The 17765-nt window shown below is 45.8% G+C and overlaps 3 protein-coding genes across 6 annotated transcripts in view; 1 reads left to right on the top strand and 2 right to left on the bottom strand.

Moving 5' to 3' along the window:
• Positions 1-114: 114 nt before the first annotated feature.
• LOC108154418 (lysophosphatidylcholine acyltransferase) lies at positions 115-8225 on the bottom strand. The gene is made up of 8 exons (XM_017284691.2): positions 7635-8225; positions 3714-3859; positions 3169-3654; positions 2953-3090; positions 2352-2628; positions 2190-2291; positions 1980-2121; positions 115-1915 (listed from the first exon to the last, which is right to left on the bottom strand). The coding sequence occupies exons 1-8, from the start codon at positions 7869-7871 to the stop codon at positions 1809-1811; spliced, it is 1635 nt and encodes a 544-aa protein (XP_017140180.1). The 5' UTR covers positions 7872-8225; the 3' UTR covers positions 115-1808.
• Positions 8226-8578: 353 nt separating this feature from the next.
• On the top strand, positions 8579-9681 carry LOC108154429. Its single transcript, XM_017284701.2, has 2 exons — positions 8579-8730; positions 8794-9681. The coding sequence occupies exons 1-2, from the start codon at positions 8699-8701 to the stop codon at positions 9491-9493; spliced, it is 732 nt and encodes a 243-aa protein (XP_017140190.1). The 5' UTR covers positions 8579-8698; the 3' UTR covers positions 9494-9681.
• Positions 9682-10324: 643 nt separating this feature from the next.
• The window catches only part of LOC108154386 (tyrosine-protein phosphatase 10D), a 55395-nt gene continuing 47954 nt past the window's right edge, over positions 10325-17765 (bottom strand). The window contains exons 9-14 of one of the 4 annotated variants that reach the window (XM_017284661.2): positions 16308-17705; positions 16176-16193; positions 14874-15556; positions 14553-14811; positions 13751-13879; positions 10325-11777 (exon numbers count right to left, since the gene is read on the bottom strand). In XM_017284661.2, the coding sequence (XP_017140150.1) occupies positions 11746-11777; positions 13751-13879; positions 14553-14811; positions 14874-15556; positions 16176-16193; positions 16308-17705 (2519 nt within the window). In that variant the 3' untranslated portion in view covers positions 10325-11745. Of the gene's footprint in view, positions 11778-13083; positions 13430-13750; positions 13880-14552; positions 14812-14873; positions 15557-16175; positions 16194-16307; positions 17706-17765 lie in introns of those variants that run through there. The other 3 variants (XM_017284653.2, XM_017284669.2, XM_033388316.1) reach the window with 3 other exon arrangements.

The following is a 17765-nucleotide window of genomic DNA, read 5'->3' as shown; positions in this document are numbered from 1 at the left end:
GTGCAAGGGGCGGTACCCAAGAGTACGCCCATCAAACTGCCATCCCACGTGCACACCAAGCACAAGCCGTTTCCCTTAAATAAATATCGACCATCGCTTAATATCGTACACACATTCAGATACACATTTATATATATTTTTTGAGCATATTTCTCAACCGATTTGGTGGACGTGGAATACAGAACGCGACCGATACTGATCCCAATCGGATTGCTCTCGGCGCCGGCTTAGGTTTCTAATAATATCCATTATAATTGCACATAAATAACATCATTTAGCCTAGGGTTAGTTTTACTTTAAAATGTAAAAACTATGGAGTTCTGCTTGCCTTGCCTTGCCCCTGGCTCCTTCGAAAGGGACGCAAGGGACGCGATCCCTTCAATGGGATACATTTGGTTGTTTTGTGGCCAGTTTACTTTTGCAATTACATAGTACACGTTGTTATTTTTGGTCATTTATAGCATAGACTCTGTTTCGGGTAAACTAGGAAGTGATTGGTTTAAGTTCAGGCTATGCGCTGTGCTAGGTGCCGCTCTAAAGTCTAGATAAGTTTTCTGTATTAGTTACAAATGCACAGGAAACTATTATTATTATTGTAGCTTCTGCCATATTATGGATAGGAACTAGAGAACGAACGTAAGACCGTGTTGACAACAGATTTCGCATAATGGTGGTAGGTCTGATAGCCTGTTCTTCCGGATAGGATGGTTATCTCTGAAGCCATTGAAGCTCTTATTAGACATTACAGAATAAAGAATTTTCTGTTATGGCAATGTTAGAATTTCAATGGATGTTTAAATTTTCTTAGCACAGTGCCGAATTCTTTAGTAATTCATGTTTCATATATTTCTCACACTCACAATGCCTTGTTTTCCAATAAGGTCTCCATCTGGTGAGTGCAATACGAATAAATATAGGCAAAAAATAGCCAATTTCAATAAAAATCAAGCAACAAGTGTGGTTGTTCGATTCAGTTGGGTTGGTCCTTTCGGGAGTTGGTTGGATTTATGATCAGTACAGTACAGATCTTACAGATTTTTCAATGGTTAAATTTTCATAAATTCTAGTTTATAGTGTGCTAGATGGTTGTTCAATTTTGTTTCCATTTTAGGGCTGGGCTGTGTGGGGGATCCGAAATGAGGCATTCGGCTCCGAAATTACACAAGTCTGGTCTGTGTCATTGGGATGTGCCTCACCTACATGGTACATAGTCTTATACTTATGGCTTGCCGTGCAATATTTTATGTATACTTGTAAACGAGTTCTTTGCAATGGAAAACATTCAATGGGCACTGGGCAAATCGAATACAATCGTTTGCCGATCCATTACGTTGGACGTTAGCCTGCCTCTACATAGACATTTATATATATATATATATATAGGTTTTTGTTTATATTTAAGTGTATATATAACGCCTAGATGTAACGTAAGGGTTTTTGTTTGTGTGTATATAAAAAAAATCACAAAGATGAAATGACTTGCGTTAAGAGTCAGAGTATGTATAAATAATAACAAGGCCAGCCGCTTAACAGATCCAGATCTCTTTGCCGCTGTGAGCATTGTTACAAACATAAAAAATATAAGAAAAAATAATTAAGGTAATAATCGTACAAATTATAGGTGCCATGACACGCGCTACACGGTAAATAAATATTAAAAATATACACTCGACACTTTCTGCTTATGTTGGTTGGGCTTTTCTCTAACATTCTTCAAACTCCTTACGTATTTCCTATGCTGTATTTTGCTCTCAACTTTTTGCTTCTTACTTCTTGCTTAGATTTTGAAATAACTTAAAGGTCCAGCTTTAGTTGGGGTTGCTTGCGACGGTCGTCTTTGATCTTCTTATGTGCTCCGATTTGTGGTAGAGAAACTTGTAGTTCGACTGCTTTTCCGTGTACTCTACAAAGGAATCTGCGAGAGAGACGATTCACTTAATGGCAGATACTATTTTTAAATGTCTGCAAATGGGACATACCGAAGGAGACGTAGCCGATGTTGGCGGTATCCAGCGCATAGTAGAGCACCTGGGCCTTCTGCTCGTTCAGCTTGCCACCAGCATGCCGCATCAGACGCACGAAGCTGTCCCTACTGATTTTCTCACTCGACTCGCTATAAAGCTGCGGTAGAGAAGAAGTTGGCTATGATGAGGGAAGCAGACTTCGAAAAAATCGACTTTATACATTACATTGATCAGTGCCCGTAGAAAGGTCGACAGGTCGGCGTTTTTCAATTTGCTGAAGAGCGAGCACAGGAGAAAACTTTTCAGCGAGACTGTGCCACGACGACGCTGAACGAAACGAGATAGTCAACGTCAATTAGAGCGAGACGGATCGTCGAAGATACATACATGATCCAGAAGGGCAAACAATTTGTGCAAACTCGGGTTCTTCAGGTCCACCTGAAGCAGCTCCGCAAAGGTGATGATGTCCAGCTTGTCCGTGTTGGACAAGCTCAAGTATTTCGCGCACAACTCCGCATCCCGTGTACTCTCCAGCAGTCCCAGTTGATCGATGGTCCGCTCGATCTCCACAATGTCGCCGGGGAAGGGAATCTTCATGTCACGGGCCCGACTCATTATGATCACATCCTCGAATGAATAGTCCGACGTGGGCACACCCAGAGCCCTGTCAAGTCCAATCAAAGCATTAATCAACAAAACTATACTTAGGTACAGCTTAAAACTAAGAAGCGATCGATAGTTCAATAGAGCTTTCAGCGGAATATAGCTCGGGGAAATACTAACTATAACGATTCCCGGGAAAAATATTCATATTGAGTAACTTGAGTAATGCCTAAGCTGTACTGTTCTTTAGGTCTTTATCTTGCATCTGGGCAGCTCTCGCGCTCTAGTTGTCTTGATTTCTTGCGCCCATTGGCTAGTCTTCAACTGGCATTTTCTCTGATCCTTGAATCCTTAAATGTAGCTGCGGGGAACACCCTCCACTTACTTGGCCATCACCTCGCGCACATTATTGGCGTAGAGATTGGCATCGGCCATCTCGGCTTCGTTTGGCTGGTAGACGGGCAGGTATTCGACCTCGCAGCGATTGTAGAACTGAGTCATCGTCAGCCAAAGGAGACGTAGGCTAAAGTGCGGAGGAAGGATAGGAAGCAACACATCAGATAAGTGTGAAACATAGAGAACCAAATCTTTGTAAACATACACTCCGGGTCCGTCCCAGGTCCAGGTGAAGGTGTCATATTTATTCGGATACTTGAGCAGCACTGGCTGCACCGGCACGCCCGGATAGAAGGCGCCCGGCTTGAACTTGATCAGAGCCGTGCGATTCGTGCAAGTGCCCTCGGCAAAGATGACGACCTGCGGCCAATCGTCTGTGGAGCGGGCCCGGTCCACAATGTCCCGTATCGTGTTTTGCCTGGAATTGGGATCCTCGCGCTGCACATAGATCGGCTGGGCGTAGTTTATGATGCGCCCCAGCAGCGGTATGTCTGCCGTCTCGCGCTTGGCCACTATCGAGGGGGGGCCGGTGGCCACCACCAGAATGGAGTCCACGTAGGAGGAGTGCGGTGCCACCACCAGAATGGGTGCCTGCTTTGGTGTCGCCGGTGTCCCCTTCATGCTCACGTGGTGAAAAGATCCCGAGGTGTACAGCATGCGCATGGCCTTGGCCGTCATGTATTGCATTTGCCTGTGGACAGAAAAATACAGAGGATTAGCTCGGCCACAGGATACCCGGATATCACTTACTTGCGCCAGCCGGAGAGCGGCTTAGCCTTGAGATCATCCAGCGTCATTCCATAGAGCCCAATGCAGGCGAACATCCACGCAGAGAGAAGGGAGAGCACGCATCCGACCACACGAATGGGAAGCAACAGAACCGTCAGCACATAGATCTGCAAGGCAAAAGAAAAATTATTGAATCGATTGCCTCTTGAGCATCGTTAGATCAACGAAAATGCTTTTATCTACAAAAAGTTCATATAGCATACCTAAATGTAGCATACCTATGCATTAACCTTTCTGGCGGCGCACTGTGATGCAACAAGAAGACATCAGCAAGTATTGATTTTTCCCGCTGCATCCGATTCGGCAAGGACAAAGCCGTCGAACGAATAGAGCAGGAAACAGGCGAAATAGTAGAGCAGAAAGAACAGACGATTGAGTCCAACAAGATAACGAAAATGTGCGTATGCGCATGTCGCAACTGCAATCTCAATCACAAGGGGCAGGAGATCCACGTAATCAAAAGCGGCAATTGGAACGGAGACAAGCGCTCCGGTACTTAATTGACACTTACAGAGTAAACGGCAGACAATGAACAAATCGAGCACGAAGCAAATATTAAATTTTCCGCTCATCCGAAAGTGCTGATTGGTGCTATGGACACAGAATGTCCACATTGTTATGCGCTTAAATTCAAACATGAGCAACTTCCAGAAATTGATACACCAGCAGAACCATTGAACGGCATTGAACCAGATTCGAACCTGTTCCTCAAGTCCAGTCGCACGTAGAATATATGCTTCCAAATGGCATCGTTCGGAGCAACATTAATAGTGTTCACAACACTGCGGCAAATGATTTGCCGGGTTTACTGGGTCACCTGGTATCTGTATATATATTTCTTTACATTTACAGATCTATTGTGCAATGATTGTCCCTGTTCTTAGAGCGTGTCAATGCAGTCCTACTGGTATCTCTGGTGGTCTCTTCTTAACCTTAGCTATATTACCCCTTTGATCGCACACATATTTATACTTGTGGTAGGGGGCCGGAGCCCATAAATCCATTCCCCCACAAAGATTTCAATGTTTACATCTGTCGATAGCTGTCGATAATGGGTACTAATCGCCGCTTATCAGTCAAGTGCCGGCTACCGGGCCACGTACCGGACTTTGGCTTCGATTAGTGGTCAAAAAACGTTCAAATAAAAGCGAAACAAATTTTTGATTGCCCCTCTCCCAGCCTCAGGAAAGCAGAGCACCCCCGTACAACGGCGCTTTTCATGCTAGACAGTGGACTTTTTTACTTGGCGAATGTTTTTTAGTTTATTTTAGAACAAATTCCATCGGGCAGCAACAAATGCGTGCATACTCGTAGCTGAGGAGGCTTTTGCCGGCAAGCAGTTTTTGTTGGTAGAAGCAGAAGAAAAGACAACACGTAGGAGAATGCTTTAATCGATAGTCCGACCATGGGATACCTTATCCGCCACTCAGACTTAATGATATGTGTGTTCTTCTCGGGAAGAACTCTGCGAGATACTTATGGAGAGATAGAGATGGCATTTTCCCAAATTCTTTTTGATTTTTGGCACACAGAGTACTATCAGTAGACACCCTTTATAATGAGATTTAATTAATTAATTAATTTAATACCACACAAAGGTGTGCTAAATCATGCCCAAGCAATGTATTTGTTCTTGCCATCTTGCGCCGTAGCAGGGTCTCCAGTCTCGATCTACGTTGTGCGTCGCCAAAGAGGCAGCGTGCCGCGGTGAGAGACGATGGATAGCCTAAAAGAGAACTGGACACCATCTGTCTTAAGAAACCACGCTATAGAAGAGCTTTTTGGTCCTTCATGCTACATCTTGACTTTAGATTTGATTGGCATTTGATCACAGGCAAGGGAAAGTACACATGTACCCTTCGAATCGAGATCCACCTAATCTCCCCATATCAAATATAAAGCGAAAGAAGAGCGCGAAGAGCAACAGAAGAAGACAACCGTTGAGTAATCAATGCCAATGCCGGCGCAGAGTACCTTGAACTTTTCAAGTCTATAAAACCAAGTGAAAACCAGTTTTTGTTCGTTTATTTTATGGAGTCAACGGAATCGCTCCCCCCTCGACACTCGACCTGACTCTGTGCAGCTGTGCAGCTGTCCAGCTGGGGTCGGGGGGTTTTTTGTTTTGTCGTTTTTAATGTTATTAGTGGGTCAATGGCTCGTTCCGTTTTGGGCACTTCCTCTTTGCTGATCTTCCGCTCTGCGCTTCACCGTTTCTGCATCGGCGATCAGCTGTGTCTGCCGCTCTCCCACCCTCTCTCTATCTGTTGTGTTGAGCTTTTTATAATCATGCTGTAGGGAGTTCTTCGAAATTATTGCTCTTCGAAAACCGACAGAGTGCAAAAGAGAATGCAAAAAGCAAACAACTGGTACCGAGAATGCAAAGACAAAAGATAGCCTATTCCTTTCTCTAATGCTGCACAATCTGTTCGGGTTTTTGTTTTCAGCCTAATCCAGCTTTCAGCATGCATTTCAGTTTAAATTTAATTTCCCTGAACTGCCTGGCTGCCTACTTGCCCGCCTGCCTGTGTCTTATTAAACCAATCGGTGTGTCTGTTTTTTCAGCATGGATCTATTTCAATTGAGACTTTGAGCCTTGACTCAGTCGAAAGACCCATTTGGGTGCGTCATTGAGATCAGCTATGACATGATTGGTACACCCCACAGCTACATAGGCATATACACATATGTATATACAGATGTACATATGTATAAGTAGGTGATTATTTATGCATACCATGGCAAATGCCCGATCTAATCGATTGCCAGTGCATTACGAGTGTGGTCTTACGGGAGCTCTAGTACTTAGTCATTTTAAAAATAATCGAACCGTACAAAATGAATCAGAATGCATACCGCTGTACATATGTACATACTAATAGCGGCAGATATCGACCTATGACAACTAACGAGGATCCAGAGAAGTAAATAAACAACGGCACTGCTGTGGAAGGTCGAAAATAGTAGGGGTCTTCCGTGGACGATGGGAAAACATGAATATTCAAAGAGATTTCCTCTCTTTAGACAATATTGAAACAAGGTCAAGCTCTGCATCTGCTGAAATTTGTAGGGGAACACTCTGGTTCTGGCGATATTCTCAAATTAGATCATTTTCAGGGCTGTAAAACTCGCGCCATTTTACGGCGTTGGTGTTTGTTTTTGCTAAAACACTTTGTTGCTGGGGAGCAATTAGAACGTGTGGGAAACTGTAAGCGATTTGCGGATTGCGCCATCGCAGGGGGGAGAGTGTACCGTTGTTTGGAACCCACCGCCGGAAGGAGGAGAAGCAAGAGCAGCCAGAACAAAGCGGCACAAGACACCAGCTAGGTGTGAGGAGTGAGCAAAAGCGAGCGAGCGTGGGACTCGAAGGGGGAATGGTAAGAGCACAGCACATGCCAAAAGAACCGGCAACAACGTACGCAACAACAACAGCAACAGCAACAAGAACCGCAAGTGGAACAAGAAAATCATACGATTCTCGCTGCCCGCCTGCGAAGCGTTGACGTAGGCAGCGGCAGCGGCAGATAAAAAAAAAAGAGCTCATTGCAAAGGAGAAGAAGAACAACAAGTTGAACAATGAATGTAACGGCAATGCATGTCAAGTGCAATGCAAAAGGCAATGACAGAGAGCATAGAGCATACCAAAAAGAGTGCAAGAGAAAGTAGCAGCGCACTTGCGGAAGCAGCAACTACAGTTGTGCCTACTCCATCATTAGCTCAGCGGCGGGCGCCCATGTGCTGAGTACTCGCTCGCTTCGATTTGCATGAATGGATGGCAGTGAGAGGAAATGGCGAAAGGCGAACAGCGAATAGAAAACAGCGTTTCGGTCTGAAAAATGGGAATAGGAATAGGAATGGGAATGGGAATCGAAGCCCGCGACTCACCTTGGCCACCTCAATGTGACTGTCGATTTCGAGGCGATGCACGAAGGGATTGATGTAGTTGTAGCCCTTGGATGCCCAGGCATCCTCCTCGGAGTCCCGTTTGGACAGACTGTTGCTGGTGTGCATGGGACTGTTGGTATCGGTCATCACATCATCATCGACATCCTCAGCGGGAACCGCATCACCGCTCGTCGTTTGCGACGATCGTCGGCATCGCTTAACTGTCGACGTTGTCATTGCACTCTTTACACTTCCACTTTTTCTCACTCTCTTGGTCACTGTATGCCTTACGCACTCTGACACTAAACCACTAAACACTCTAAAAAATTTGAGTCGGACTTCGTCTTCGATTATACGATTATACTGAGTTTTCACTGAATATTTCGACCGTTTTAAGCTACACTTTTTGCTTCGCAGCAGCACATTCGTGTGTTCGTATGTGTGTACGTGTGTGTGTGTGGGGTTGTTGTTAGCAACTTTATTTAGCAAGAGCAACAAAACAGCACACGGTACAATGTGTTGTCAAACCGAAAAAAACAATAGTCTATAATTAACTCTACACGGTTACTACGCATTTTCTACATAACGGAAGGAAAGCAGGGTGTGGACAACAGCCAACACGGTCCAGAAAATGCAATGCATGCAAGGTGAAATGCACCCCATTTGCACAATATACCTTGTCAATTTGCCTTCAAGGTATGTTGTGCTCACACGCGAGGTGAGGTTCGTACGCAAATTGCAGTTTGCTTTGGCGGTTTCTGCCTGTTGTCCATACCCTTTGTTAAAGCCCATTCACAATTGCGACTCAATTTTTCGTCTGACCCTCAGAAATATACCAAAATATACCGTCTCGTTTTCAAATTATACCATAAATAAACTGATGAAAAACGAACTTAGTCCACTTTACGGGCTCTCTTTTTTTGGATTGTATCTGAAATTAGGTTTAAGCGAAAAGTTAAAGAAAACGAGAAGAAATTAAAAAAAAAGAAAATCCCAAGAAACGGCTTTCGATACTATCGACCGAGTGTGGCAACGCTGGCAGCCGGATAAACAAAAGTGGGGACATGAGCATAAACTGGATAAAAATTACAGAACGGTAAATAGAATCCAAGCTGAGTTGTTCCCCGTCCCTTCAAAGTGCCTTTATCCACCCAATCAGGGCCCGAGAGGGTATAAAAATCATCAATGCCCTGCCGTACGACACCTTCAACACGGTGCTGTGGTACACCCATCGGCAGATGAGCCCCAGCGCAACGGCTGCAGCCCCGACGAGCACCGTGGGCACCAGCGTCACCACCACGGAGCGGGCCGACAGCATCGCCGAGGACACACCCACCAGCAGCAATGAGCCGGAGTACACGCTGGAGGAGCTGGAGCGGCTGGTGGGCGTGCCGCGTGCCGACTTTTTGCTGCTAATCAAAACATTCTCGTACATCCTGCGTCGCATCTCCACGTTCATCATTAAGCCGAGTCTGCTGCAGCGTGAGCTGCGCGAGAAGCTTCAGCTGGAGGACGAGGCCAAGATCGATGCCATTCTGCGGCTGTGGGTGCGCGAGGCGACGCCGATCATGGAGAATCTGGCCAGTCCGCGCTACGAGTCAAATGTGGTCGAGGACGTGGCCTGGAAGCTGCACGTAGAGGTCTCCTCGCATTGCCAGCAACGCGACAAGACGCCAATAGGCGTGCTGCAGTTGCGAACAGCAGCTGGAGAGGACATTAGTTCAGAGATGACACACCCGGAGCTATTGCAGCTCTACAATCAGTTTGAACAGATTCAAGCCGAGCTAGATGCCACGCTGGCCATGACGGAAACAGCTCCAGCCTCAGGTGCCGCCAGTAGCAGTGGCAGTGTCCAGTAGGAGATCATTCCCCTTGCCACTTTATCTCTTATGACCAGGGAAACTTCCACACTTCAATGGTATCTTCCTACTTATAAATATGCTTTATATTCCACAATATGTATTCAAATTGTGAGAGATACCCTGTTAAACCTATCTTTAAATAGTACTTAGAACAAAATCTACAATAAATTAACCCAAACGCCAAACATTTGCACCCCCTCTGAAGCGTAAGCGGATACGGAAATGGAATATTGAAACACAATGTTACACATTTTACAGTACACTTTAATGGTTGTTGCCGCATGCGTTCTTTGCTTTTCTGTTTGTTCATTTTTCGAGTTTTCGCGATTTTCCTCTGTTCATATAATTCTACTGATAAACATTACAAATTATTACAATGATATATATTTTATATATGTCTATATTGTATGTATGTATGTATATGTATATGCATATGTATGTATTTCATGTACGACTATATATATACGCATACAAGTCGGCTTTATGTTAGTAGGGGTAGGGTGTGTGTGTGTGGGGGGGTAGTACTATATATTCGGATATTCATGCATTATACAGACTTTTCTTTCATAGTTGTTTCATCTTTGTATGCATGGGGGGGGGAGGGGTGGGTTCCTCCTTTCGTTGTCTCTTCTGTATCGCTTTCTTTGCACTAATCTAGAAGCAAAACTATTATTGATTTCTATTGCACCTTTCTATTGTGTCTCTCTTCTGTCTCACAGTTTTTTCGGTTAAACATTTTAACTAACTTCTTATGTGTTCTTTCGTTCTTATATTTATTTGGACAAATAAGTAAAGTACAAAAATGTATGCAAATTATTTGGACTACAATTTCTATTAGTTTATGTATTTATTTTTGTTTTGTTTTTTTCTTTTTCTATTGGTATAACAGTCGGGGGTGTTTCTGTTCTGTATGGGTTCTGTTCGTTTAGGCTTTGGCACCGGCTGTCTGACAACAGCCCTCTCTCTATATGGGTGGGTACTAATATTTTCCCCCTCGCTCTCTCTCTCTCTCTCTCTCTCTATAGTCTACAGTTTTTCGTGGGATTCTTCTGTTGGTAAATGATTATCGCCTTTAAAAATGCGTTGGTCATTCGTTATTCGTTATTTTTTGTGCTGCATCCATATCGTAACCATATCGGTTTCCTGGTTGTCTTTGTTTTTCTTCTGCATCGGTGTTTTAAATTACGTTTGCTTTTACTTTTTTGTAACGTGTTTTGATTGATCTGATGGGTCCATTCTATGGTTAAGTGAGCGCCAAATTCAAAATATAAAGTATAAAGAATATTTTGTTGTTTGTTTTTCAATAAAATGTAATTTTAAACACAAAAGACTATAAGTAGCACATAGTACATACACATAAGGTTTATAAAATTGTACAAATAATAATATTAAAAAAAACATGCATACATATTTTATATGTGGGGAGGAATAAAATAAAAAATAAAAAATAAAAAAAACTATACAATTAATGTTGCAAACATTTTCGTTTAAAAACTATGTAACTCAATTAATTATTGCATTGTGTATCTGTGTATTTGTTTTTATGGTTGTTTTTTTTGTTGCTGTTTTGTTTGTTGTTTTTGTGCGGTCTATAGTTTAGTTTTTAGTTTCGTTTACGATCTAGTATTAGGCATATTGTTTATCCAGTATCTATATAGGTCTTTATATCGTATTTTTTATGCTTGTGTGTATATGTTTAAAAAAAAAAACGTAAAACATTTAGCGCTTTGCTCGTCACAATACATACATTACTTATATCCACTAACATTAGGTGTACAAAAAAAATTGGAAGATACATATACAAATATCAAATTGTGGCTAGCGTAAAAATACAATCATCTGTATCCTTCCATTCTTTCTTCATCTTGTTGTTGTTGTTGTTGTTTTTGTTGTTGAAGCAGCAATTACAATTACATATATATTAGATATAGATTTTTAGTACATACACATATATATAGTATATATATATAGTATATAAAATGTATAAATTGATGCGTGTTTGGCGAGATTGCTGCATTCCCATTCGATAGATCTGTTGTAGATCGGTGTAAAGTAGTGTAGTACATATATATATATATATATTGTATATTGTATATCCAAGTATTAATATCAAGCGTTGATCATCGATTCCATTCCACTCCTCATCTCTTAAGTAAATAATAATGTACGATAGTTTTGCCACATGATGGTTGGGTTGGTTTGGGTTGAGTTGGGTTCGGTTCTGTTTCGGTTGAGTTATTGGGGGCCTCCTACATCCCCGACTCGGCAATGCCCTCGTCATCTGTAAGATATACCATCATTTTTGGATGAGAAATCATTCATTTGCAATCATCCCTAAGCACATAGCTGACATGCATGTTAGATATTAACTAAAAAATAACATATAACATAAAATACATATATGAAAAAAAACGTAAGAAAAGAAGTCATGCAAATATAAATGAATGGCAGGCAGCACAGAAAACATACGAGTAATACAAATAGTTGTCTCTCCATTCCATGGGGATACTGTGTGTGTGTGTGTGTTTGTCTACAAACCCATGAATGGATTGGCATAGATAATGCCACCGCCGGCCTCTGCGCCAATGGAGCCGCCGCCGCCGCCGCCGCCGCCGCCGCCGCCGCCACCACAGCCACCGCCACCGCCGCCACCAGCGCCGCCGTTGCCGCCATTGCCACCACCATTACCGCCCATGGCTGAGCCAGCACCAGCGCCAGCTCCAGCACCAACCATGATGCCATGATGCAGAGAGGTCTTGCAGAGCTTCGTTGTGGCATAATTCGAATCGGCATCGCCCATCAGGGTGGCAATGTCATCGTCATCGCCATTGCGGGTATTGCAGCTGCTGCCCAGCAACTGGTCGTAGCAGCTGACATCGGTGCTGATCACATCCACCTCGATGTCGTCGTCATCCTTCTCGAGGCTGTTCCGATTGCTGCCGCCCAGGGAGGAGTGCAGGGCATGGGAGTCCTCGTAGCTGCCGCCGCCGCTGTCATCGTTGGCATTGTTCGATTTGGCATCGATGTGCGTCTCGAATTCGTCGTGCATATACAGCTCAACGTCCTCTTCGTCGTGGTCCTCGTCCACGTTGAGCTCCTCTTCCTCCTCTTCCTCTTCATCTTCATCCTCCTCCTCCTCTTCATCGAGCTCTAGCTGTGGCACCAATTCACCCTCCTCGCCCACCTCCACGCCCAGCTCCACTTCGAGCAGCGAGCGACGTCGCACAAAGACCTCATCGTCCTGGGGATGCTGTGTGTGCTGGGTATGCTGGGTATGCTGCGGATGCTGTTGCGGTATGATCATCACATCCTCTTCGGCGAAACTGAGACGAACATTGGCGCGACTGGCGCGATTGCTGCCGGTACCTCCGGTACCACCATTGGAGATATGCTCATGGCTGAGACTGTTCTTGATATCACAGGACGATGAGCTGAACGTGATCAGCTGTGATTTGCGTCTATGCTGGAGCGTGTTATAGCCATTCCCATGCCCCCCGCCAATGGATGTGCACGATGGAGGCTGTGGCTGATGCTGATGCTGATGCAGATGCTGCTGATGCTTGGGATCGATGATGTCGAGATTACTCTTGCTGTCCTTGCAGATCATCGAACTGGGCTTGTTGTCAACCAGAACGATAACCACAGAGTTGTTGTTATCGCTCTGATTGACAACCGAATGTCATCTGTCCGGGCCATCCGTCAGATTGTTGCCAGCCCCGCCGCCGAAGGAGCTCATCGATGTGGTTGTGGGCAGATTGAGGCTTTTGTGGCCAATGAAGCTGCTGGTGAGCGGCTGCTGATCGTCGTGCAGTATGGCCGCGTTCTCATCATCAATGGCCTCCGCCTCGGCCTGCTGCAGCTCGTGATGCGAGAGATGGCCCTCAATGGTGGCCACCACATCTCCGTTCTCGTCCAGCTGCACCACTTGTTGTCCTTTGTTTTTGTTTTTTTTTCATATATTTTTTTTTTTTTTAGCAGCAGCAGAAATGGGCAATGAATGGGAAGAGAGCGTTAAGTTAGTCATTTTGTTAGCCCATCACCGAAAGGTCTGTAGGGTATTAATTTTTAAATAAAATAAAACACAAGTTTCAGGCTCCATCGATCCCATGTTGTCCTTGGGTGTGTCCCATAAAGGAGTGTTTCTTTTTCGGTGGGTGGGGGTTAGTCATTTTTGTGTGCGCGCACGCGCTCGCGCGAGCGTAAACTGGATGAAGCGTACGGATTTGGGGATATAAAGGCATGATCGTCACATACCTTCGTAGCCCTCGTTGTCGTGCATCTCCCGCGCAGGACCCACAATGTTCTCCTTGCCCTCGAGCACCGCCAGCAGGCACTGGTGGATGCAGATGTACTGCTGCTCCGTTTGGACCATCCAAACGCGTTCTAAATAGGAAATAGGAAGGATTATTGCTTGTACAGCTTTGGAGAATGATCCTACAAGAGAGCTGGAACAATTCGATTTGGGTGTCCTAACATCACACTTCCAGCAGTGTATCGCATGTGGAATTTACATATTGTATATAACGTAACTGATTACAGGGGTATTTTGATGTCGCGACACATGTTCCTCGACGAAGAAGATTTCCCCGTTGCACACAAAGAGTTTTTGGGTATATTACATTCATTTAAAATGCACAGAGCGTTTTCGACACCATAAAGTATGCTTATATATCTCTAATCCAAATGGAAAACGAGACAGACGTGCACGGGCTCCTGGATCACCGAACTTCTTGCGCACCAGAATGTCTTTGAACTCCTTCTTTGAGGCCTTATCGACGCAGGTCGATGTTGGCATAGATCTGGGCGACATGACCGTTGATGCGCCTACGAACGTTCGAGTTGCGAATCGATATAGGTCATATCTGACTGTATTGAATAATATAGAAACTGATTATAGGGGTAACCGATGGATCACGATGGTTTTTTTTTAGAACATATATCTGTAAATTCCATCAGCACTTCCCCTATTTGCAATGCACAAATGACAAAAAAAATCTCCTAAAACATTCTCCTTTTTTGCTAAACATTTTTTGTTGCAGCCAAAATGTAGACGCACCCTTTCGCATGGCATAGACGATGCCAAAGATGTCCACGTAGTCGGAGGTATTGATCTGCTGGAGAATGCGATCCAGTGTGATGAAGGTGCCCGATCTACCAACGCCAGCACTGCAGTGGACCACAATCGGTCGCTGCTCGGCCCCGATTCGATCGCGGAAGGCGCGCACGAAACGCACCAGCGTTTGGGGGGGATTTGGCACCCCGAAGTCGGGCCAAGTGGTAAAGTGGAAGTGCCTCAAAATGCGCTGCTCGCTGCCCTGTAAACAGACAAAAAGGTGTTTAGAATCGATCCAGAACGATCGGGGAAGTTCATTCTTACTCTGCAGAGCATAAACTCGGTCATCACCCAGTCGGCATAGTGACTGTCGTTCAGGATCTGGACCTTGATGTCACCGTAAAAGACCGGCACTGTGTCGTTGGGCCAGTACTGATCGCACTTCTCCCTGCCCTTCTCGAAGCAGCGGGTCAGCATCACGATCGCCCGCGAGTTGCTCTCCCAGCACATGCGCCAGAAGTCGTCCCGCGTCGAGTGCAGCGGTCCCTGGGTGACAATAAACTCGCGCGGCGAGTTGTGGCCGGGCACATAGTTGGCGTTGATGTAGTCGGAGCCCTCGTCGTCGTCCACGGGCTGGAGCTTGAAGCGTGAATGATCGTAGGGCAGGATGTTGGTGAATCGGTTCTTTGGACGATTGCAGGGCAAATCCGCAAAAGTGCATGGCTGGTCGCGACCCACGTGCTTCAGTTCCTCGAACTCCTCGCTGAAACGGAAGTCCGAGTCGGCGGACATCAGACGATAGTGCTCCGCAAAGTTCTTGATCAGAATGGGACGGTTCTGTTCGATAACGCTATCCGGCAGGGACATGTTGTCGTTGGCCCGCGAGTCCTTGGTGGTCTTGCGGCAATTGTTACGCCGTCGCTTATAGAACATCAACGTCACAAGCAGCACCAGAATAATGGTCAGTGGCACAGTGATGGCCACAATCAATGAGGTGTTGTCCTGATCTAAAGGTGGAACAACAATCGTAGCATTAGTGACAGGTTCTGAGAGATTGAGGGGCATGAAAACAAAAGGATATCGGCAAGAATTAAACTACAATTATGAGAATATCAGAGGCAGTCTGTCTATGGCCCGAGCGACAACAAGCCAAAGCCTGTTAAGCGCCGCATTCTAAGAGCAACCGAGGTGAGCTGCTGCATTACATAACGTAAACAGGAGAGTTAGGAAATGAACAGAATTTAAAGTAAGAAATACTGCATGAAAACGTCATCACATCTCCAAGAGACATTCTAAGAGACATTTAGCTAAGAAAAGTCTAGTATATAAATCAACCGAAGGGCGCTGCTGTACGACGTGTAAGACGGTACTAGATTCTCAAAACTGTGGAAGCTTTTTATATGCAATGACAGGCCCAAGCGACACCCAAGCGACGACAAAGCTCAGCCGAAGGGCGCTGCTGTACGTACACAGTAAGAAACGCCTGGTTTACCAATCTTTGTAGATACATTTTGAGCACTCGTGACGAATTTCAGTTGGAAAACTTAAACAAATCAAAGAAAAAGACATCTAACTAAAAAAAACCAAAGTTTCACCCAAGAAAACAACTAAATTTCGATGGCTTACCCGGAGAGCTTAGCAGTTCTATCAACATAGAACATGCAAACGCAAGACATGGTTTAGATACACAACAAGAGATGGATTAAGGAATAGTATGCATGGTAGGCGGGCTAGGGGCTAGGGGCTAGGGACTCTTACCTGTCTGAATGGGGAAACTATAGGCGGTGTCCGTGAACTTGTCGGGTCCCGTGAAGGCGCGCACTTTCACGCGATATGTGGTGCCAGACTTCAGGGGTCCGTTGCAGTAGCCGATCTTGTGATTGTCACAGTTCTCGGTGCCAATGGTGAAGTCCTCCACCGATCGATTCTCAAACGGATAGTACGGATCGATGGCCTGATAGGGCAGCCACACGCTGTACGACTGGACGTCATGCCAGCTGGGCATCTCCAGCCCAGAGGCATTCTTGGCGTCATCCTCGGCCACAATGATCGTGTACATGCGCACCTGTCCGTTCTGATCGGAGAAGTAGTTCTTGCGGAAACGGATCTGTATCGTGGACGAGCTGCGATACACTTCCGTGGGAACCACCTGGGTGGCGGGTCGTGGTGGCGCCAATATGGGCATCGTTTGCCTGTACTCTCGCTCCGGCCCAAAGCCAATGGCCGTCTTGGCCTGTATCTTAAAGACGTACGTCTCGCCGGGCTTGAGGTTCTTGATCACACCGATGGACTCCTCGGAGTCAAAGTCCTGCATGCCGGCATCCGTCAGATTGTTGACGTTCGTGTACGCAATCGAAAACTGTCGGATCACTCCGTTGGCCTCGCTGGACGGCAGCGACCACTCGAAATTGATCTCGCTGGGCTGGACATCTGTCGGATGGAAACGCTCCACCCGGCCGGGCACGGCCTCGTTGGTGGTGAAGCTCGCCGAGAGAGGGGAACTGCTGCGCAGCACCGACGACTCTGTGCCGGAGCGCACCACCACCGTGAAGGTGTAGTTCCGATGCGGACGCAGATCGCTGATCGTGATATCATTCCGTATGGTCATGTTCTGGGCCAGCAGGTTGTCGGCCGTGAGGTAGGCAATATCGAAATCATTGTACTCGCCCTTGGGCAGGTCCCAGCGCAGCGAGATCTCTGTGTCCGTGATATTGGTGGCATGCAGCTGGGTAATGGGCTCTGGATAGAGGCGATCCTGCCGCTGAATGGGCAGACTGGCCACACCGCCGCTCACCGTCCACACGGTGATGTTGTACAGGCGTCCCGGCACCAAGCCTGTGAAGGTAACCTTTCGGTCCGTATCGTTGGCCAGCTTCTCCTTGTCCTTGATCTCGGCATCGCCCAGCGAGAAGCGATAGATGTCGAACTTCGATGAGGACTGCGGTGTGGGCGTATAGCTCAGGGTGATCGTCTCCCGTTCGTCCTCCTTCTCGCCATTGGCCACCACCACATCCGATTGGATGAGCGGCATTGTGCGCGGATAGAGGCTGGTGATACCCGAAAGGATGCCATACGATGTTGTCTGTATATCAAACTTGTACTGCACGCCCGGCATCAGTTCGCCAATGAGCACACGCACTGTGGACAGATCATCAGCTGTGGGAAAGAATCATTGTCATTATATATTTCCATTAGAGGTGGGGTTCAGAGTGCCAT

Source organism: Drosophila miranda, chromosome XL (genome assembly GCF_003369915.1).
Source record: "Drosophila miranda strain MSH22 chromosome XL, D.miranda_PacBio2.1, whole genome shotgun sequence".
NCBI classification, from domain to species: Eukaryota; Metazoa; Arthropoda; class Insecta; order Diptera; family Drosophilidae; genus Drosophila; species Drosophila miranda.
This window is presented reverse-complemented; position numbering and strand designations above follow the sequence as displayed.